Source organism: Theropithecus gelada, chromosome 1, assembly GCF_003255815.1.
Source record: "Theropithecus gelada isolate Dixy chromosome 1, Tgel_1.0, whole genome shotgun sequence".
In the NCBI taxonomy this organism is placed as follows: Eukaryota; Metazoa; Chordata; class Mammalia; order Primates; family Cercopithecidae; genus Theropithecus; species Theropithecus gelada.
The window spans coordinates 221,457,980-221,482,632 of record NC_037668.1 but is presented as its reverse complement, the minus strand read 5'-3'; the positions used below and the strand labels follow the sequence as shown (position 1 = coordinate 221,482,632).

Below are 24,653 nucleotides of genomic sequence, written 5' to 3'. Positions count from 1 at the left end.
TGGCCAATCTATAGCTATAATGAAATGAAGACACAACCCTACATTTTATATTTTTAAATCCAATTACCTTGCCATTATATAACAGTAAAACAGCTGGTCCAGTGAATTTTGGCAATGTGCTTCTCAAACTGATGAAAAACTACTAATACAGACATTTGGTTTAATTGTTTAGTATTTGGACTGTGATACGTCAGTCAATGTTCCCATGAATATACAGTCTCAAAATACTAGGTTGGGCATTTTTCATCTGAAATATCCCCACTATAATTAGCCCTGTCAGCTCGTATTATTTCAAGTATCTTCACTCATATATATCTCAAGGACACCTAAATGTACCATGCAATTAACTGAATTATTGAGGTATGTAACAATTTGTATTATAGTTCCATTGGATATATATGTATATCCAGAATATATACATATGTGTGTGTGTATATATGTGTGTGTGTATTTAGACAAATTTTAAGAGAAAATGATATCAAAATATTTGAAGGCATTTTAAAAATATTTTTCTTCTCAACCGCTGGCTTCAGTTTGAGTCATCCATGGAGGAACATACAGCAGAGAATGGGATTAGTCTGGGAAACAGAGGATACTGCCTGGAATACAGAACTCCATCATATGGGAATTCCTGCTGCAAAGTTGTGTCCAATCAAGAATTAAGTCCCTAAGTACATGCACTCCTCATGTTATCTCCTAACAACACACGGATTCTTTCAATGTTCAGTTGTTTATTCTGCGCAATTACTGCCATTCAATCACCCAAGCAGGATGAATCACAGCGTGGTAACTGAGTTCATTATTCTGGGCCTCACCAAAAAACCTGAACTCCAGGGAATTATCTTCCTCTTTTTTCTCATTATCTATCTTGTGGCTTTTCTCAGCAACATGCTCATTATCATTGCCATAATCTCTAACAACACCTTGCATACGCCCATGTATATTTTCCTTCTGACACTGGCTGTTGTGGACATCATCTGTACAACAAGCATCATACCAAAGATGCTGGGGACCACGCTAACATCAGAAAACACCATTTCATATGCAGGCTGCATGTCCCAGCTCTTCTTCTTCACATGGTCTCTGGGCGCTGAGATGGTTCTCTTCACCACCAAGGCCTATGACCGCTATGTGGCCATTTGTTTCCCTCTTCATTACAGTACTATTATGAACCACCATATGTGTGTAGCTTTGCTCAGCATGGTCATGGCTATTGCAGTCACCAATTCCTGGGTGCACACAGCTCTCATCATGAGGTTGACTTTCTGTGGACCAAACACCATTGACCACTTCTTCTGTGAGATGCCCCCATTGCTGGCTTTGTCCTGTAGCCCTGTAAGAATCAACGAGGTGATGGTGTATGTTGCTGATATTACCCTGGCCATAGGGGACTTTATTCTTACCTGCATCTCCTATGGTTTTATCATTGTTGCTATTCTCCGTATCCGCACAGTGGAAGGCAAGAGGAAGGCCTTCTCAACATGCTCATCCCATCTCACAGTGGTGACCCTTTACTATTCTCCTGTAATCTACACCTATATCCGCCCTGCTTCCAGCTATACATTTGAAAGAGACAAGGTGGTAGCTGCACCCTATACTCTTGTGACTCCCACATTAAACCCAATGGTGTACAGCTTCCAGAATAGGGAGATGCAGGAAGGAATTAGGAAGGTGTTTGCATTTCTGAAACACTAGTAGTTTCAACATGGAACATCACCTCTCTACTCTAGAACCATCTTCTAGAGCATCTCAGATTTTACTGATTTTTCATAGTTACCTCCATTCCAAATTTTCCTCTCTTATTCCTGCCTTCTTCCTAGCAGTCTCATTGTCTCCAAAATTCTGTACTCTTTATGTGAAGAATATTCACAAAGCAATATGCACAATACCCTCACATAAATATATATCATAATATATATTCCAATATTTTCCAAAAATATGTACATAACTTCTAATACTTACATATGCATATATACAAATATTTACCTATAAGTGCATGTGCACATCATACATGCAAATATCACAAAACATTTTGTGTATTTTGTGCCATTTATTTGTTGGTATATGAATGTGAGCTGGAGAAAAGTAGTGGTATGTAAAAAAAAGAAAAGATCAACAACACTAATGTTCTGGGAAATGAAAAACAAAACCACAGTGAGATATCACCTCAATTTAGTTACAATGGCTATAATTAAAAAGACTTCATGACTAAAACACCAAAAGCAATGGCAACAAAAGCCAAAATTGACAAATGGGATCTCATTAAACTAAAGAACTTCTGCACCGCAAAAGAAACTATCATCAGACTGAACAGGCAACCTGCAGAATGGGAGAAAATTTTTGCAATCTATCCATTTGACAAAGGGCTAATATCCAGAATAACAAGTGCTGGAGAGGAGGTGGAGAAAAGGGAACCCATACACATTGTTGGTGGAAATGTAAATTCGTACAGCCACTTTAAAAAACAGTATGAAGGCTTCTCAAAAAATTAAAAATAGAACTCCCATATGATCCACCAATTCCACTACTGGGTAGATATTCAAAGAAAATAAAACTGATATGTTGAAGAGCTATCTGCACTCCCATGTTTATCGGAACCATATTCACAATAGTCAAGATATGGAATCAACTTCAGTGTCCACTAGCAGATGAATTGATAAAGAAAATGTGATATATATACACAATGGAATACTCTTTATCCATACAAAGAATAAAATTATTTCATTAAGAACTACATGAATGTGCTACAGAAGACATTATGTTAAGTGAAACAAGCTAGGCACAAAACACAAACACTGAATGATCTCATTAATATGTGGAATTTCTAAAAATTGATCTCATAGAAGTAGAGAGTAGAAAAGTGGTTTCCAGAAGGAAAGGTGAGTAGGGGAAAGAAGAGAATAGCAAAAGGTTTGTCAAAGGATACTAAGTTATAGTTAGGAGACACAAATTCAAGAGATCTATTGTACAGTAAAGTGACTATAATTAATGATGATTGGATTCTTAAAAAAATGCAGAGAGAGTGGATGTTAAGTGCTTTTCCCACTAAAATGGTAACTAGGTGAGCTAATGCAATTGTTAATTAGCTAGACATCATAATCCCACAATGTATATATACTTCAAAATCTTATGGGCACATGATAAAATAAAAAGAAGAAATTTTAAACACAACACCATTTACATTAGCACCCAAAACTGAAATACTTAGGTACAGATCTAATGAAATATGTGCAAGACATATATAAGAAAAACTACAAAACTCTAATAAAAAAATCAAAGAAGAAATGAATAAGTGGAGACATATTCCACGCTCATGCATAAAAAGACCCAATATTGTCAAGATGTTGGTTCTTCCAACTTGGTCTATAGATTCAATGTAATCCCACTGAAAATCCCAGCAAGTTATTTTGTATTTATTAAGAAATTTTTCCTAAAAGTTAAAGGAAGAAACAAAAGACCCAGAACAACTAGAACAACAGTGAAAGAGAATAACAAAGTTGGAGGACTTATACTACCTGACTTTGACACTTATTGTAAAGTTACAGTGATGAAGACAGTGTGGTATTGGTAAAAGAATAGACAGTGGGACAGGCTAGAGCCCAGAAATAGTCCCACATACATATAGTCAACAGATGTTTGACAAAGAAGCAAAGGCAGTAAAACAGAGCAATAACACTCTTCAACAAATGGTGCTAAAACAACTGCATATCCACATGCAAAAAATAAATAGACATAAACCTTAAGTCCTTCACAAAAACTAAAATGAATCACAGACTTAAATATAAAATGCAAAACTATAGAACCCTGAGATGACGGAGGGGAAAACCTAGATGACACTGGGTATGGCAATAACTTTTTAGATAAAACACAAGAACCACAATTCATAAAATAAATCATTGAAAAGTCAAACTTTATTTTAAAGAAATCTTCTCTGTGAAACACAATGTCAAGAGGACAAGTAGACAAACCACACACTGGAAGAAAATATTTGGCAAAAATACATCTGATAAAGAACTTATCCATTGCCAGCTGCAGTAACTCCCACCTATAATCCTAGCACTTAGGGAGGCTGAGGTGGGAGGATTGTTATAAGCCAGAAGTTCAAGACTAGCCTGGGCAACACAGCAAGATTCCATCACTAAATTAAAAAGAAAAAAAAACCTTATTTAAATTACATAAAGAACCCTTAAGGGCTGGGCGTGGTTGCTCATGCCTGTAATACCAACACTTTGGGAGGCCGAGGTGGGCGGATCATCTCAGGTCGGGAGTTTGAGACCAGCCTGACTGACATGGAGAAACCCCGTCTTTACTAAAAATACAAAATTAGCTGGGCATGGTGGCACATGCCTGTAATCCCAGCTACGTGGGAGGCAGGAGAATCACTTGAACCTGGGAGGCGGAGGTTATAGTGGGCCGAGATCACACCATTGCACTCCAGCCTGGGCAACAAGAGTGAAACTTCATCTCAAAAAGAAAAAAAATAAAGGAAAAAAAGAACCTTTAAAACTCAACAATAGGAAAAGTAACAATGTAAATAAAAAAGGGCAAAGTACCTTAAGTGACACCTCACCAAAGAAGAAATACAGATGGCAAATAAGCATATGAGAAGATGCTCCATATCATATGTTGTTAGGGAAATATAAATTCAGGTAATAAGTTGCCACTACACACCTATTAGTATGACTGAAATATGAAACGCTGACATCACCAATTTCTGGAGAGGATGCAGAGCAACATCGGATTTTTAGGGCAGTGAAAAAATTATGTAAGATGCTATAATGATGGATACAGTTATTATACATTTGTCCAAAATCACAGAATGTACATCACTAAGAGTGAACACTAAGATAAACTATGGAATTTGCATGATGATTGATGTAGGTTCATCAGTTATACAAAATGTACCATTGTGCTATGGATGTTGACAAGGGGGAGGCTGTGTATGTGTGCAGGCAGGAGGGATATGGGAAATTTCCTTACCTTCCTCTCTATTTTGCTGTGAACCTAAAACTGCTGTGAAAAAAATAGTGTTTTCTGGGTGGGTGGTGTGTGCCTGTAGTCACAGATACACAGGAGGCAGAGGCAGGAAGATTGCTTGAGGCCAGGAGTTTGAGGCTATACTGCACTATTATGGTACCTGTGGATAGCCACTGCAATTCAGCCTGGGCAACATAGCAAGACTCCATCTCTTAAAAAGAATCTTACAATTTCAAAAAAGTCTTTAAAAGTCTATAAAAATCAAAGTCAAAAAGGATAGATCTGCTATACAACAGAGAGCATGGGTATATGAGTGTTTACTGAACATGTATATGAAGAAGTCTCTCAACTTTCTCTTTATAATACAACATTCACAATACAATGTTAGGGGAAATTCAACATATCAAGTAAACAAAATGAGGGATGTAAAGATTTGAATCATTCAACTACATTCATGCACTCATATTCTTCTCAAATGCACAATTTATTAAATGACTTTCTATTAGGGCACCATAAATAAATTAAATAGACCATTTACCAAAAGAAAAACAACCTAAACAAGAATTAAGTATTTAGAAACTGTAAAATGGCTTTCTAATTTGCTATGGTATTAGGACAATATGAAAGAGAGATTGTGATCTCAGTCCATTGATGAAAGAAATAGAGAGAGAGAGATCAGGAAATAAAAACTGTTTAATAAGAGGAAACCACTTTTCAAAATTGTAGGATATAGCCACAGGTATATTTATAGAAGGGGGAAAAATTGGGGCCTGGATTCAATACTTCTCACACAAATACATTTAAAGAAAAGGTAGGTAATATGTCTAGGGAAATATGAGCTGTCTGAGAAAAACAAACTCCTTAAAGTAAAATGAAACAAGCAAAATGAAAGCATGTTGTCAGATAAAAATTATTAACTCCTCATACAGTAAAATTTAAAATAAATATATAACCCCAAAATGAGGATCTCATAGTTAACATAAAGGAGAAAAATATAAAGAGAAGCAAGTAGGAATAATAAGTACAAATATAAATATCTAGAAAAAAACACTAAAAATGTTTTAATTAACAGATTTGACATAACTAGTTAGTGATTACTCTGATGAATTGATAGGTAGAATTGTCTCAGACAAAATCCAGATAAGACTTCAACATAATAGCATCACTAAAATGAAATAAATAAATATACATATGAGAATATATATTGGACGAAAAAAGTGTTTTCCTTATGTGAAGCAGGATTATAGTCCCACCTTAAAAATGTAACCTGATATATTAGGAAAAATCTAAACATAGACATGTTTGTGAAGTTTAACATCAAAGACAAAGAGAAAATTCTAGAATCTTCCCCAAATCATAAAAAAGGTCTCTTACAAAATCAAAAATATTGTATTTTCATCTACTAAAGGGCAACACTGGCATGATTTATTTTATCTTCATTTTTTGAGGGAAGGAAACTGAAAGCTCAAATTATCTCCTCAAAAATAAAATTAATGAGAGAGTCATTAAATGTTGAGAGGCTCTGATATTCATCACCGCACACATTGGTGCATGCTGCTGCATGTAACTGGTTATCATTCATCCTTCAACTAGCATCTACCAAGCTAACTTTATGTGCCATATGCCAGACAATGCTCTAGGCACTTGAGATACATCAGGAAATAACAAAAACACAAATCCCTGCTTACGGGCAAATTATATCTTAGGATGAGAGTGTACGTGTGCGGGGAGGAGGTGGTGAGAGAGCAGATGCCGAAATAATCATAATAAATAAGTAAATTACATAGCATGATGGAAGGTCATCAGCATCATAGTAAACAGGAAAAAGAGTAAACTCGGGCAGACCAAGAATACTGGTGGGTAACAGTAGGGAGCTCAGGCTGGGCCTTGAGTTTGTGACTTTTGAGCACAGATTGGTAAAACAATAAGAGAGTGAGTCTCATAGATACTTTGGAGAAGACAGTCTAATAAAAGAAAATCCCTCGCATGCCAACTCTGAAGCAGAACTGAGGAGCATATATTCCAGAACAGCACAGATGCCTGTGTGTTTGGAATGGAGAATGGGAAGATGAGATCAGTGAGAGACAACAGCAAAATATGACTGGAAACTAGACTAAAAAGGGTCCTGCAGCAGCCTTTTTGAGGCCCTTGACTTTCTGTCTAGGACGGAAAAAAATGAATCTTAGAATATTTACTAGGTAAATGCGCGTTGTTTTTCAAAGAGATACACAAATTCACATTTCTATTGCTAATGCATCAGAGTTCGTTTCACTCCATATCCTCATTCAAACATAGTATATTCACTCATTTAAATATTTGCTGAAAAATAGCAAGTATGGAGTACAACCATGGTTTTAATTTCCATGATTATTATCCATATGCAGTATCATTTGATATGTTTATTGATCATCCATACTTTCTACTCTATTAACTACCTATTCAGGCCTTTTGCAGACATTTTTTTTCTGTTGGATTATTTTCCTTTGTCTTAATGATTCCTAAAGATTGTGTACATATTTACTTACTGATTCAGTAAGCAAATTACCCACATGACCTTTCCACTTGAATGGCTCTTAGACATCTCAGGTGTATTGTATTCTGGTATTTCCCTATCCCATATCTGTTCCAGGCACATCCTTGCCTACCACTTCTGATCACAATGGTACCCCTTAATACCTCTGGCCCAAAGCTTTGGGGTCACCCATGAGTGCTGTCTTCTGTACACACGCTACAGCCACTCTACAATATTTCTGTTGGCTCTACTTCCAAAGACATCCAGAATCCAACCACTTCTCACCATCTTCACTGCAACCTACCTGCTCTGGGCCACTTATTCTTCGTGAATTTATGAAATGCTCATGTAATCTTGCTGCTTCTACCCTTGCCCCTCAGCAACCTACTCCCTACAGAGTAGCAAAAATGATATGTGTACTTCTTCTCTGCACAAGACCCTATATTGACTTCCCATCTGCCTTAGAATAAAAGTCTTAACAAAGAGGCTTTTCTAGATAGCAGAAAACTGGATGAAAGAAAATACAAATAGTTATTTTAAAACAATGAAATACTATGTAACAGTTTTATATTTTTAAAATGTTTTAACCATCAGTACTTGCATGAATGAATCTCCCAAGCAAAATGTTAAGTGCAAACAAATAAAATGCTTTTGATATGATTCTGTCAATATAAAGCTCAAAAGAGACATGCACACATATATTTGAAGATATAGACATTTATGGTAAAAGTGTAAAGATAAATGATTTACAAAACAAAATTAAGAATGTGGTAGCTCTCCAGAGAGGAAGGGAAGAGACCACCAGGAGCTCAAATAAATTGTTGATGTATATTTCTTCTGTGTGTAGTAATTACAGGTTATTTTATTTTAAATTTGTAAATATTAATTAGATGGATTTTATTGTGTACAACATATTTCATATTATGAATTAAAATAATTTTAATTTTAAAAGTGTCAAAAAATTATCCCAAAGCCACAATGAAGATCTCATTTTGATGTTCTACTGAATCACATTAATGAGTTCACCACTGTCCTCCCACTCCTGATACAGTTACAAACACAGACATCCTTCTAATAAGTAAACGGTCTGTATATTGTGTATGAGAATTGCACCCCATCCCAGAGGTAACCTAAAAATGGCAAACACTCAATAAAATATATACAAAATGAGACCAACTCATTGCTGTGAATTTTCTAATCACAGCAGTCCAATGACTACATAAAGAGGTGATTCCTCCATAATGAATCCTGTATTAGTCCATTCTTACATCGCTATAAAAAAATACCTGGACAGGGTAATTTATAAAGAAAAGAAGTTTAATTGTCTTAAGGTTCTATGGGCTGTGCAGGAAGTGTGATTCTGGTACCTTCCAGGCTCCTGGGGAGGCCTCAGGAAGCTTCCAATCAGGGCAGAAATCAAAGGGGGAGCGAGACATCTCACATGTTGGGAACAGGAGCAACCGAGAGAGAGCAGGGAGGGGCTATACACTTTTAAACAACCAGATCTCAAGAGAACTCACTCAGTACCACAAGAACAGCACCAAGAGGATGATGGTAAACTATTCATGAGAAATCTACCCGCATAATCCAATCACGTCCCTCCAGGCACCACCTCTGGCACAGGAGATTACAATTTGAAATTAAATTTGGGTGGGGACACGGGTCCAAACAATACCAAATCCATAGATAGCTATCTAAAATAGCCATAAAACATAACTTTATGATAACAAATTTAATCCCTCACTTGTGGGGTCCAACACAAGCAAAAAGATAATAACGACACATCACTGTAGTTGACACAGGAAAACTGAAGTTATAAATTGAGATCAATCGCACAGGAATCTCAGCTCCATCTCTGGACACCTACCTAAGGCAAATAATGTTCTTCTCAAATCTATGTGCATTTAGGTATTAATGCAAAGGTTTGCTATGACAGAAAACTCCTCTCTCTGCAGACCTGGAACAGGTAAAATATGACAAAGTAGGTGGAGGTGAACTATCAATTTACTGGCTCTTTCACTAGAGGCAGGCACATTCCCATAAATAAAGGTGAGTAGAGGGGCCATGTGAGAGACAGAAGACTAAAGCAGGACGCTTGGTGTGAAGCCAGAGTAGGTCGTGGGCTTCTGGCCTATATAAAAGGGACTTAAAACAAAGGAGTCAAACTGCTGTCTGCAGTTAATTTATTTTATTATGTTTTTAATTGAAAAATAAAAATTGTATATACTGATGGAGCACAATGTGATATATATATATTTTTTATTATACTTTAAGTTCTAGGGTACATGTGCATAACATGCAGTTTTGTTACATATGTATACATGTGCCATGTTGGTGTGCTGCACCCATTAACTCGTCATTTACATTAGGTATATCTCCTAATGCTATCCTTCCCCCCTACCCCATACCCCCTCCCCACAATAGGATCCGGTGTGTGAAGTTCCCCTTCCTGTGTCCAAGTGATCTCATTGCTCAATTCCCACCTATGAGTGAGAACATGCGGTGTTTGGTTTTCTGTTCTTGCGATAGTTTGCTGAGAATGATGGTTTCCAGCTGCATCCATGTCCCTACAAAGGACATGAACTCATCCTTTTTTATGGCTGCATAGTATTCCATGGTGTATATGTGCCACATTTTCTTAATCCAGTCTGTCACTGATGGACATTTGGGTTGATTCCAAGTCTTTGCTATTGTGAATAGTGCCACAATAAACATATGTGTGCATGTGTCTTTATAGCAGCATGACTTATAATCCTTTGGGTATATCCCCAGTAATGGGATGGCTGGGTCAAATGGTATTTCTAGTTCTAGATCCTTGAGGAATCGCCACACTGTTTTCCAAAATGGTTGAACTAGTTTACAGTCCCACCAACAGTGTAAAAGTGTTTCTGTTTCTCCACATCCTCTCCAGCACCTGTTGTTTCCTGATTTTTTAATGTCTGCCATTCTAACTGCGTGAGATGGTATCTCATTGTGGTTTTAATTTGCATTTCTCTGATGGCGAGTGATGATGAGCATTCTTTCATGTGTCTGTTGGCTGTACGAATGTCTTCTTTTGAAAAGTGTCTGTTCATATCTTTTGCCCACTTTTTGATGGGGCTGTTTTTTTCTTGTAAATTTGATTGAGTTCTTTGTAGGTTCTGGATACTAGCCCTTTGTCAGATGAGTAGATTGCAAAAATTTTCTCCCATTCTGTAGGTTGCCTGTTCACTCTCATGGTAGTTTCTTTTGCTGTGCAGAAGCTCTTTAGTTTAATTAGATCCCATTTGTCAATTTTGGCTTTTGTTGCCATACAATGTGATATTTTAATACATGTTTACATTGTGGAATGATTAAATCACAGTAATTAACAAATCTATCACCTCATACACTTCTATTTTGTGTTGGAAACATTTAAAATCGATTTTCTTTAGCAATTTTTAAATATATAATGCACAATTATTTGTGACAGTCATCATTCAGTGCAATAGATCACTAAAGCTTATTTTTCCTGTCTCACTGAAATTTTATAATCTTTGATCAAAATCTCCCCTTTAGTATCCATCCCCTAAAACCTAAATATTTAAATTAGTATTAGCATCCATTATATAGGTTATAATAATAACAACAACAATATTTTGAACATGTATGGGAATGAAATAGTTTTCTAAATTGGCACAATGAAAAAAATGAGGTGAGAACATTGTGGGAAGCCCAAGATATATTTCAATCCAAAAGATACCTTTAAGCAATCGGGAAGGTGGGACACTAAGTAGAAAATGATAGAAAGTAATTGAGGTTAGGAGCATACTCACTGAAGTAGCAGGAAAGAAATATAATGTAAGTCAGCAGAAAGAGAGAGAATGTAACGCACAAATAAAATTCTGAGTGCCCAAGTGACTGAATGGACCCTCCTCTTAACCAAGGGGATCCCAAGAAACCTGAAAAAATAGCTCAGGCCATGATGGAAAAGGGGGGTCACACACACCCTCATCCCTGTGGAGTTTAGGCACAACGGACCAGTATGAACATTAAAATAGAGATCATAAGGCTGACAAAACAGATTCTTTGTAGCAGTGAGATACCCAACTCCAACCTGACTCTGGTATCGGATCGCATGATAGAGAGCAGGCCTTGAAGGAAATCAAAGTATTTTGTCCCGAAATATATTCTCTTTGACATATTTTGAAATGTCCGTGCAAAGCCCTCTCTTGTAGGAGGAATTTGTATTTTGTAGAAAATCTCCTTCCCTTACCAGGTCTTTTCCAGATTTTTTAAAGATCTGATAAGATACATTTACTATCCATTCTTTCCAAAGCCTGTTACTTACAGGCTTCACTGACATAACAAGAACCTTGGATTCCACAATCTCCCTCATCTTAACTCAAGCATTTCTTTATGCTGACTTCAACTCTTCTCAGGCAAAACTTAGTATTTTCAACCCATTGCCAAGCAGGAAATCTTTGAATTCACCTAGGAGCTGAAAAGCCCTCTCCCACACCCTACCGTCTACATGTCACCTTTCAGGGCCAAACCAGTGTACACTTTACATGTATTGATTTATGTCTGCCTGTAACTTCTGTCTCCCTAAAGTATATAGAAGCAAGATGTAACACAGCTACCTTGGGAACCTGTCTCCCTAAAGTGTATAGAAGCGAGCTATAACCCTGCTACCTTGGGAATCTATCTCCCTAAAATGTGTAAAAGCGAGCTGTAACCCAGCTACCTGGGCATGTCTTCTCAGGACCTCCTGAGGCTGTGTCATGAGTCATGGTCATTCGTATCTGGCTGAAAATAAACCTCTTCAAATAGTTTACAGAGTTTGGCTTTCTGCATCAACAAAACTAATGGAGTTTGTGTTACTCAAGAAGTTTTCTTGTTTAATCAATACTTTCCTCTACACGAGGGCTGAAATTAAAACACTTCAACTGATAAAAAGAATTTGCTAGATTAAAATAACTGAAGTCAATTCAATCTATCCTAGGATTTTTATGTTTTTCACTGACTTGACTGAACCTTTTACCAAACTGAAAACTTTTTTGTTAAGAATTTAGCCCCAAGTTCTTCAGCTTTATAAATACATAAAACTTATGAGCTAACTTTAAATAACCAAACAGCTACTTTTGAAGAGAGCTGAATATCATATCTTTCCACACTTAATAAAATAATGGTATTTTTAGTGCAGTGACATTTTTATTATAAATGCTGTGACCCAGTCACAATACTAAAAGAAAGATTCCAGTTATGAATCTGGATTGTTTTCCAAATACTGAAATAGGTAGTCATATGAGGGAACTAGGGCTGTCCTCGGAATGATCAGTTTATTCCAGTGAATAATAATCATATACGGATAAACGTCATGGAACCTAAGCACAGTTGTTAAATGAGCCCAAAGTTATCAAGGGGGACTCATTTTGCTGTTCTACCTCAAATTAATGGAACAAACTATTGTGTGTCTTCCTATCACAAATATAGACACAGTGTGTTTAATAATAAGCAAATAATCCAGTACTTTGTATGAGAATTGCATCTGGTCCCAGGTGAAACCTAAAACTTTTTGTCAAAATTTGCCTGATTTCACTGTTGCCAAGGTGCCTTTAAATGAACTTGGGGCTTCATTACTGTCCAGAATACCAGGGAGAGCTAAGTTAGAAACCCAAAGGATATTATAACAAGTTCTTCCCCTCCTGGGATCCCAACTGCAGGTGCCAGTGCCTGTCGTTTCCTCTATTTAATTAAAACTTTTTAACTGGCATATTGTAGCACTCTAACAAGTCCCCTGGCACACCCAGAGCAGAGGTTTAACTGGCAGGGATCCAAGCTCCAGGAAGTTGCCAAGTAAAGAAAACAAAGCTGCTTTCAAATCCCCCTTCCCCGGTCTTTCGTATTCTGTGAGAGACGATTTAAACCATTGCTCAGTCCCTGTGCCTTTCACATACCCCTATTTTAATTTTTAAGAGCTCTCATTGGGAGGCCAAGTGATTGTCAAATGAGAGAACTAGACTACCTCAAGAGAGTATCTCTGGGAACTGTTTCTATCAGAATAAAGCAATCACATTTTGAGTTAAAATTGTTGGGCAATAACCGATGCTTTTTCTTTGTTCCCCTACCACAAAGTTGTCTTGTTGTTGCTGTTATTCATATATATCTTAACTCACCTTTATGAAACAAAACTGAATACAACACAAGGTCCTCCGTTAATGGACAAACTTCAGGAAAAAAGATATATTTATCAAACCCACCCCAGCTAGAAAATCAATTTTTATTTTCTAAACTAATTCAAAGACTCATGCTGCCTTTCATCATCTTCCTGCCCATCCCCTCAAACAAAGATTGGTTACTAAATACACACTAATCTGCTTGAACAACTGATCACTGGTCATAGCCTGAATAAAACTGAGATTTATTAATTATATACACCATATATTATTTAACAGAAAAAATCTATACATAGATGGCTAAACATAGATTTAGAAATTAATATAAATACATCTAAATATAGATGATAGACACAGGTGAGTAGAGGCATAGGAATGAATATGATCATGGATATAGGTAAGGCAGCCATAGACCTAAGTTTACTTAAGACAGGCTCATTTTATACGTCTCACACTAGTGTTATTATTAACAGGTCTTCATTAATTATCAATGTTATCTATTTTTGGATGATAAATTTTAAGGTCCCAGTAAACAGAAAAAAAAATATATATATATATACACACACACACACACATATGTATAGGTATAATTAGGTTATATCTATTTTTGAGTACAGATAAATTTATATATAGTTATTCTATCTATCTATAGAAAATTATTTTTTGTGAATTCTTGTGAATTTATTCTAAGTGGAGTGCTGAGTCATTCTGTTTTAATATTATGCTAGATGTAAACATGTTCTATAACACCAAACTTTTCTGAGCACTCCTTTCGCCATTGTGATTCTCAGGGTATAAGTGATAGGGTTTAATATCAGGGTAATAATTTATGTCATAGAGATGAATTTATCTCTGGCAGAGAACAGCTAACTGGGAAAGGTGCACATGTAGGTAAATACGGCCATGTCATAAAACAGACTACACAAGAGGGAAAGAGCTCATGGAAAAGGGCTCTGCTCTTGCCTTCCACAGACTGGATCTTTAGGAGAGTGGAAATGATGTATCTTAAGAGATAAAGGTGATCATGAAGGCACCGATCCCCAAGATACCTGATACCACAAAAACAACCATTTTTTTCATGTCCATTGATGTGCAGGAGAGAAGCATCACTGGTAACATGTTACCAGAATACTGGGTAACTCCATCTAGTTTGCAGAAAAGACAGGTGGGAGTGACCACTGTGTGGAGGGAATTGAGAAATCAGCTAGTTGCCTAGGTCCCTCCCAGACACCAGCTGGAAACAGCAAACTTTGGTCATAATCAGGGTGTAATGAAGGGGGAGGGTAGGTGGCCACATACAGGTCATAAGCCATGGTGGCAAGAAGGAAGACTTCTGTTTCCAGGGACACCAGGAAATACAACTGCAAAGCACAACCAACAAAAGAAATGCTGTGCTCCTCAGTCAAGAGATTCCCTGGCATCTGGGGAACAGTGGGTAGAATATGTCTAAAAGGGACACATTTACCAAAAGGTGATAACGTAGAAGTGCACAACCTAACCTCAGTCCCAGTGGCTAAGAGAATGACTCCATTTCCCACCAAAGGGATCTGATGATGGCAAAGACCACAAAGAGGACAGTGCACCTTGGGGAGGTCTGAGAGCCTCATGAGGATAAACTGAATCACTGTGGGAAAATTGTCTCCTCTCTCCACAGGGTATTTCTGGAAAGAATAACCAATAACACAGGTAACAAACCAGGGAGCTTAGTAATGAGAAATTCTTGGGGAGTAATTGATGCATAGCTGATGATGAATTGTGCTAGCCCTACTTTAATTAGGGATTTCAATTATTAGAACTACTTTATAAAACATCTCCTGCACTCGTATTTTTTAAAATATTCATCCTCAGTTCCTTTTCAAGAGAAAGACTCTGGCCTCCCAAAGTGCTAGAATTACAGGCGTGAGCCACTGTGCCCGGCCCTAGTGACAGATTTTTATGGGCACTTATAGACAGTCTAAAAAACCATATGCAAATATTTTTCAGATTGTTTTTTATTTTGGGAAAATGAAGGTTTCTACAACATATTGTTTCAGTGTTAAAATAAAGTGAAAGAATCAGCACTGCATTTGAACCATATTCTTCGTAGTGGGTTAGTGTGAAAAAGAGTTTGGCTGATTCCTAGAACTCTACCAGTCCTTAAATAATCTCCGGGGTCTATTACTGTTCACACATTCCATGGTGATTCCTGGGAAGGTGTAGAGGGAACCCCCTGAAACTATTGCTATGGAATAAAAGATGACATGCTCCTGATTATTGTAAATACAAAATTGCATGCAGGATAGTGTAAAGACAATGCCAGGTTGGGCTGCCAGAATGAGCCAATAGCGTGTGATGTGCTTCCCCCTGCAGACAGCCTATGAACAGACATGCAGTCAGGGAGGTTTCACATCACCAAGATTCCTCTCCCAGAAAAGCAGATGTTCATAGCTCTGGGAATGGAGTGCAACCCTCATGGAGAGCCTATAAACAGATGCATGAGGGGCGCCTGTTCATATGGATAACATAGGGCTATAAACGCCCTCCTCTTGCCACGGCTCTTCTAGGCCTCTTCAGGGTTAAGGCATAGTCCCTTCTGGGAATTTCTGGTCTAACCAGTTGTCTAGCTTCACGTCCTGTTTCTATTGATTGTTTGTAACCAGCTTTTGCTGCAACTGTTACTGCTGTTTAATATCTTGCTAATCATAGGTTATGGAAAGACTGTGTTTCTGTTTTAAGGCTCTGTTAGAAATCAGCAGATGCACACACTCTATTGTAAATTCCTATCTCCGTATGCTGTACTTCTGCATGCCGATGCTACATTAAAGAATTACTTCATCCCCCGTGACCATCTCACCTCATAATCAAACGACCCTAAATCCCTCACTAACCTACCCCCGCCCTCACTAAACTTAATAATAAATGCTGGTATATCCAGTGCATTGGCGGCATCACACGACCAGAAGGCGGTGACCCGCCTGGACCCAGCTTTAATGTCTTGTGTGTGTCTATTATTTCTCGACCTGCCGATCCGCCTGGGAACAAAGAAAGAGCCCCATTGCATTGTGGGCTGCCTGCCAGATCCCACAATAGGAAGGAAGCTTGGCTGCTCAGTTTCTGAGTCTGGGGTGAGATGATGTTCTGTGAAGGGGCATCAGTTGTTCCTTGGTGTAATATCTTTTGGTGAAATCTGCTCTGTACATCAGACAATTGCATTGCTACCAAGTTTCACACCAAATATTTGAAAGGATGGTAATGAATTTAAAAACAAATCTTAGTTTTTATTAAATTCATGGAAAGGTCAATTTATTCTGACACAAATTATTATATATGGTTAAATAATTGCATGTTAATTTATTTTAATGTAAATATTTTTATGTTACTGTTCTGAGCCAAATTCTGAAGAAAAAAATAATACATTTCCTTGTTGAAAAAAGATTTACCTCCTTAGCAAAAATGATGCTGACCTTTCAGTATTGTTTGGGATTTCACAACTCAGTGACAGCTGATGGTGCATTTTTCACACCTGCTTAAGCACTTGCTTTATTCTCCCTTGTATTGTCAGTGTTCATAATCTTATGCACTATCTCAATATTAAATATCATGGAGAAGCTGTGTATTATTCCTTACTATATAAGTTATGATAAAAACTTTGGCAATTAGCAGATATATAGAAAATGCAGATAAACCATGGAATGAATGAATGAATAAATGCTTATCTGCTATGGCAGAGCATCTCTAGTGAGAAGAAATAAATATGCATATATAAGTTTAACATCATAATCATTAAAATATAAACATTAGCATGTCATTTCCAGAAAGTATTCCTTAATAAAATAAATTTAGCCTATAAAACATAAATACAATATAACTGATACTGCCAATGTCACCCAAATAAGGAACAAATACATTCACACATTTATTCAACTCCTTCTTCTCTTAAAATGTGTGAATTTGACCACATGTCTGAGAATGTTTAATAAAATATGGGTTATCAAAAATCATTCATGCTAGACAGGGTGACTTTATCTACTCTCATTTAATTTTTAAATTGTGTTTGTGTGTACCTTAATAGCCCACATAACACAATGTTTAAAAATGTTGGAAAAAACCACTTTAATTAAAAGTCTCCAATACTTGTTCCATGTTTCTGTCACTTTGAAAACTAATTTATTTTCTTTTATGTTACATGTGCATGAAAGAAAATTCAAAGAGAGAAGATAGTTAGAAAATAAAGGGTAAAAGTTACTTTCTATGCTCCTCTTCCACCCATTTATTTTGCCTGGTGGAAACTAGTAATGCTTTTCTTTCTCAGATAAAATATATAGAAAAATAATACAAATGATACATAATGATTTGTTTACACAAATGGCACTAAATTATTTTCTGTCCCCATTTTTTTTCCTGTAAGATTTTAATAAAAATGCTGAGTACTTGAGAGATGTTATTTTTTTTCCCAAAAGCACTGGGTCTGTACCACATTTTCAGAGAAAAGAAACTTTGATTGCCTATCTCTTCAAATGATGAAATTTAGGAAAGAAAATTACTATAATAACCACAAAGTGCTTGAACATCATTCAGTCAATGAAGGATGTTTAATGTGTCAGTGAAAGAGAATGCAACATAAAACAACTGCCATGTCCATTTTCAGGTTCTCAAATGTTCACAGTTCTACAGAGCTATGCAAATTGTCTATCTACATCTTTATATTTTAACATTTTGAAGATATAATAGCAAATTTAAGAAATTAAGGCAGTTTTTATTACAAGAAGAGTAATATCTTGAGACAGTAGATATTGATTTCCATATTAAATACCCATTTTCCTTTTTACTCACACTAATTTGACTCTTCTTTGTTTGTTTTTTATTATTATTATACTTTAAGTTCTAGGGCACATGTGCATAATGTGCAAATTTGTTACATATGTATACATGTGCCATGTTGATGTGCTGCACCCATCAACTTGTCAGCACCCATCAACTCGTCATTTATATCAGGTATAACTCCCAAAGCATTCCCTCTCCCCTCCCCCCTCCCCATGATAGGCCCGGGTGTGTGATGTTCCCCTTCCCGAGTCCAAGTGATCTCCTTGTTCAGTTCCCACCTATGAGTGAGAACATGCAGTGTTTGGTTTTCTGTTCTTGCGATAGTTTGCTGAGAATGATGGTTTCCAGCTGCATCCATGTCCCTACAAAGGACACGAACTCATCCCTTTTTACGGCTGCATACTATTCCATGGTGTATATGTGCCACATTTTCTTAATCCAGTCTGTCACTGATGGACATTTGGGTTGATTCCAAATCTTTGCTATTGTGAATAGTGCCGCAATAAACATACGTGTGCATGTGTCTTTATAGCAGCATGATTTATAATCCCTTGGGTATATACCCAGTAATAGGATGGCTGGGTTATATGGTACTTCTAGTTCTAGATCCTTGAGGAATCGCCATACTGTTTTCCATAATGGTTGAACTAGTTTACAGTCCCACCAACACTGTAAAAGTGTTCCTATTTCTCCACATCCTCTCCGGCACCTGTTGTTTCCTGACTTTTTAATGATTGCCATTCTAACTGGTGTGAGATGGTATCTCATTGTGGTTTTGATTTGCATTTCTCTGATGGCCAGTGATGATGAGCATTTTTTCATGTGTCTGTTGGCTGTATGAATGTCTTCTTTTGAGAAATGTCTGTTCATATCCTTTGCCCACTTTTTGATGAGGTTGTTTGTTTTTTTCTTGTAAATTTGTTTGAGTTCTTTGTAGGTTCTGGATATTAGCCCTTTGTCAGATGAGTACATTGCAAAAATTTTCTCCCAGTCTGTAGGTTGCCTGTTCACTCTGATGGTAGTTTCTTTTGCTGTGCAGAAGCTCTTTAGTTTAATTAGATCCCATTTGTCGACTTTGGCTTTTGTTGCCATTGCTTTTGGTGTTTTAGACATGAAGTCCTTGCCCATGCCTATGTCCTGAATGGTATTACCTAGGTTTTCTGCTAGGGTTTTTATGATATTAGGTCTAACATTTAAGTCTCCAATCCATCTTGAATTAATTTTCATATAAGGAGTAAGGAAAGGATCCAGTTTCAGCTTTCTACTTATGGCTAGCCAATTTTCCCAGCACCATTTATTAAATAGGGAATCCTTTCCCCATTTCTTGTTTTTCTCAGGTTTGTCAAAGATCAAATGGCTGTAGATGTATGGTATTATTTCTGAGGACTCTGTTCTGTTCCATTGGTCTATATCTCTGTTTTGGTACCAGTACCATGCTGTTTTGGTTACTGTAGCCTTGTAGTATAGTTTGAAGTCAGGTAGCGTGATGCCTCCAGCTTTGTTCTTTTGACTTAGGTTTGTCTTGGCAATGCAGGCTCTTTTTTGGTTCCATATGAATTTTAAAGCAGTTTTTTCCAATTCTGTGAAGAAACTCATTGGTAGCTTGATGGGGATGGCATTGAATCTATAAATTACCTTGGGCAGTATGGCCATTTTCACGATATTGATTCTTTCTATCCATGAGCATGGTATGTTCTTCCATTTGTTTGTGTCCTCTTTTATTTCACTGAGCAGTGGTTTGTAGATCTCTTTGAAGAAGTCCTTTACATCCCTTGTAAGTTGGATTCCTAGGTATTTGATTCTCTTTGAAGCAATTGTGAATGGAAGTTCATTCCTGATTTGGCTCTCTGTTTGTCTGTTACTGGTGTATAAGAATGCTTGTGATTTTTGCACATTGATTTTGTATCCTGAGACTTTGCTGAAGTTTCTTATCAGCTTAAGGAGATTTGGGGCTGAGACGATGGGGTTTTCTAAATATACAATCATGTCATCTGCCAACAGGGACAATTTGACTTCTTCTTTTCCTAACTGAATACCCTTGATTTCTTTCTCTTGCCTGATTGCTCTAGCCAGAACTTCCAACACTATGTTGAATAGGAGCGGTGAGAGAGGGCATCCCTGTCTTGTGCCAGTTTTCAAAGGGAATTTTTCCAGTTTGTGCCCATTCAGTATGATATTGGCTGTGGGTTTGTCATAAATAGCTCTTATTATTTTGAGATACGTTCCATCAATACCGAATTTATTGAGTGTTTTTAGCATGAAGAGCTGTTGAATTTTGTCAATGGCCTTTTCTGCATCTATTAAGATAATCATGTGGTTTTTGTCTTTGGTTCTGTTTATATGCTGGATTACATTTATTGATTTGCATATGTTGAACCAGCCTTGCATCCCAGGGATGAAGCCCACTTGATCATGGTGGATAAGCTTTTTGATGTGCTGCTGGATCCGGTTTACCAGTATTTTATTGAGGATTTTTGCATCGATGTTCATCAGGGATATTGGTCTAAAATTCTCTTTTTTTGTTGTGTCTCTGCCAGGCTTTGGTATCAGGATGATGCTGGCCTCATAAAATGAGTTAGGGAGGATTCCCTCTTTTTCTATTGATTGGAATAGTTTCAGAAGGAATGGTACCAGCTCCTCCTTGTACCTCTGGTAGAATTCAGCTGTGAATCCATCTGGTCCTGGACTTTTTTTCGTTGGTAGGCTATTAATTATTGCCTCAATTTCAGAGCCTACTATTGGTCTATTCAGGAATTCAGCTTCTTCCTGGTTTAGTCTTGGGAGAGTGTAAGTGTTCAGGAAATTATCCATTTCCTCCAGATTTTCTAGTTTATTTGCATAGAGGTGTTTATAGTATTCTTGATGGTAGTTTGTATTTCTGTGGGGTCGGTGGTGATATCCCCTTTATCATTTTTTATTGCGTCTATTTGATTCTTCTCTCTTTTCTTCTTTATTAGTCTTGCTAGCTGTCTATCAATTTTGTTAATCTTTTCAAAAAACCAACTCCTGGATTCATTGATTTTTTGGAGGGTTTTTTGTGTCTCTATCTCCTTCAGTTCTGCTCTGACCTTAGTTATTTCTTGCCTTCTGCTAGCTTTTGAATGTGTTTGCTCTTGCTTCTCTAGTTCTTTTAATTGTGATGTTAGAGTGTCAATTTTAGATCTTTCCTGCTTTCTCTTGTGGGCATTTAGTGCTATAAATTTCCCTCTACACACTGCTTTAAATGTGTCCCAGAGATTCTGGTATGTTGTATCTTTGTTCTCATTGGTTTCAAAGAACATCTTTATTTCTGCCTTCATTTCGTTATGTACCCAGTAGTCATTTAGGAGCAGGTTGTTCAGTTTCCATGTAGTTGAGCGGTTTTGATTGAGTTTCTTAGTCCTGAGTTCTAGTTTGATTGCACTGTGGTCTGAGAGATAGTTTGTTATAATTTCTGTTCTTGTACATTTGCTGAGGAGTGCTTTACTTCCAATTATGTGGTCAATTTTGGAATAAGTGTGATGTGGTGCTGAGAAGAATGTATATTCTGTTGATTTAGGGTGGAGAGTTCTGTAGATGTCTATTAGGTCTGCTTGCTGCAGAGATGAGTTCAATTCCTGGATATCCTTGTTAACTTTCTGTCTCGTTGATCCATCTAATGTTGACAGTGGAGGGTTGAAGTCTCCCATTATTATTGTATGGGAGTCGAAGTCTCTTTGTAAGTCTCTAAGGACTTGCTTTATGAATCTGGGTGCTCCTGTATTGGGTGCATATATATTTAGGATAGTTAGCTCTTCCTGTTGAATTGATCCCTTTACCATTATGTAATGGCCTTGTCTCTTTTGATCTTTGATGGTTTAAACTCTGTTTTATCAGAGACTAGTATTGCAACCCCTGCTTTTTTTTGTTCTCCATTTGCTTGGTAGATCTTCCTCCATCCCTTTATTTTGAGCCTATGTATGTCTCTGCATGTGAGATGGGTCTCTTGAATACAGCAAACTGATGGGTCTTGACTCTTTACCCAGTTTGCCAGTCTGTGTCTTTTAATTGGAGCATTTAGTCTATTTACATTTAAGGTTAATATTGTTATGTGTGAACTTGATCCTGCCATTATGATATTAACTGGTTATTTTGCTTGTTAGTTGATGCAGTTTCTTCCTAGCCTCTGCCATTATGATATTAACTGGTTATTTTGCTCGTTAGTTGATGCAGTTTCTTCCTAGCCTCGATGGTCTTTACATTTTGGCATGTTTTTGCAACAGCTGGTACCGGTTATTCCTTCCCATGTTTAGTGCTTCCTTCAGGGTCTCTTGTAAGGCAGGCCTGGTGGTGACAAAATCTCTAAGCATTTGCTTATCTGTAAAGGATTTTATTTCTCCTTCACTTATGAAACTTGGTTGGGCTGGATATGAAATTCTGGGTTTAAAATTCTTTTCTTTAAGAATGTTGAATATTGGCCCCCACTCTCTTCTGGCTTGGAGAGTTTCTGCCGAGAGATCTGCTGTTAGCCTGATGGGCTTCCCTTTGTGGGTAACCCGACCTTTCTCTCTGGCTGCCCTTAAGATTTTTTCCTTCATTTCAACTTTGGTGAATCTGGCAATTATGTGTCTTGGAGTTGCTCTTCTCGAGGAGTATCTTTGTGGCGTTCTCTGTATTTCCTGGATTTGAATGTTGGCCTGCCCTACTAGGTTGGGGAAGTTCTCCTGGATGATATCCTGAAGAGTGTTTTCCAACTTGGTTCCATTTTCCCCCTCACTTTCAGGCACCCCAATCAGACGTAGATTTGGTCTTTTTACATAATCCCATACTTCTTGCAGGCTTTGTTCATTTCTTTTTCTTCTTTTTTCTTTAGATTTCTCTTCTCATTTCATTTCATTCATTTGATCCTCAATCGCTGATGCTCTTTCTTCCAGTTGATTGAGTCGGTTACTGAAGCTTGTGCATTTGTCACGTATTTCTCATGTCATGGTTTTCATCTCTGTCAGTTCGTTTATGGCCTTCTCTGCATTAATTATTCTAGTTATCAATTCTTCCACTCTTTCTTCAAGATTTTTAGTTTCTTTGCACTTGGTACGTAATTCCTCCTTTAGCTCTGAGAAGTTTGATGGACTGGAGGCTTCTTCTCTCATCTCGTCAAAGTCATTCTCCGCCCAGCTTTGATCCATTGCTGGCAATGAGCTGTGTTCCTTTGCAGGGGGAGATGCACTCTTATTTTTTGCATTTCCAGCTTTTCTGCCCTGCTTTTTCCCCATCTTTGTGGTTTTATCTGCCTCTGGTCTTTGATGATGATCGTGACATACTGATGGGGTTTTGGTGTGGGTGTCCTTCCTGTTTGTTAGTTTTCCTTCTAACAGTCAGGACCCTCAGCTGTAGGTCTGTTGGAGATTGCTTGAGGTCCACTCCAGACCCTGTTTGCCTGGGTATCAGCAGCAGAGGCTGCAGAAGATAGAATACTGCTGAACAGCGAGTGTACCTGTCTGATTCTTGCTTTGCAAGCTTCCTCTCAGGGGTGCACTCCACCGTGTGAGGTGTGGGGTGTCGGTCTGCCCCTAGTGGGGGATGTCTCCCAGTTAGGCTACTCAGGGGTCAGGGACCCACTTGAACAGGCAGTCTGTCTGTTCTCAGATCTCAACCTCCATGTTGGGAGATCCACTGCTCTCTTCAAAGCTGTCAGACAGAGTCGTTTGCTTCTGCAGAGGTTTCAGCTTTGTTGTTGCTTTGTTGTTGTTGTTGTTTAGCTGTGCCCTGTCCCCAGAGGTGGAGTCTACAGAGACAGGCAGGACTCCTTGAGCTGCTGTGAGCTCCACCCAGTTCGAGCTTCCCAGCCGCTTTGCTTACCTACTTAAGCCTCAGCAATGGCGGGTGCCCCTCCCCCAGCCTCGCTGCTGCCTTGCTGTTAGATTGCAGACTGCTGTGCTAGCAATGAGGGAGGCTCCGTGGGTGTGGGACCCTCCCAGCCAGGTGTGGGATATAATCTCCTGGTGTGCCCGTTTGCTAAGATCCTTGGTAGAGTGCAGTATTGGGGTGGGAGTTACCCGATTTTCCAGGTGTTGTGTGTCTCAGTTCCCCTGGCTAGGAAAAGGGATTCCCTTCCCCCTTGCACTTCCCAGGGGAGGCAATGCCTCGCCCTGCTTCAGCTCTCGCTGGACGGGCTGCAGCAGCTGACCAGCACCGATTGTCCCGCACTCCCTAGTGAGATGAACCCAGTACCTCAGTTGAAAATGCAGAAATCATCTGTCTTCTGT

At 37.9% G+C, this 24,653-nt stretch overlaps 1 protein-coding gene across 1 annotated transcript; it reads left to right on the top strand.

The window, feature by feature from the left end:
• The first annotated feature begins 755 nt into the window (after positions 1–755).
• On the top strand, positions 756–1,789 carry LOC112614410 (olfactory receptor 13G1). The gene has a single exon (XM_025370926.1). The coding sequence runs from the start codon at positions 772–774 to the stop codon at positions 1,693–1,695; it is 924 nt and encodes a 307-aa protein (XP_025226711.1). The 5' UTR covers positions 756–771; the 3' UTR covers positions 1,696–1,789.
• The last annotated feature ends 22,864 nt before the right edge of the window (positions 1,790–24,653 follow it).

Bases quoted from the DNA above. Each gene is read 5' to 3' on its own strand.
- LOC112614410 (XM_025370926.1), top strand. From the start codon at position 772: ATGAATCACAGCGTGGTAACTGAGTTCATTATTCTGGGCCTCACCAAA.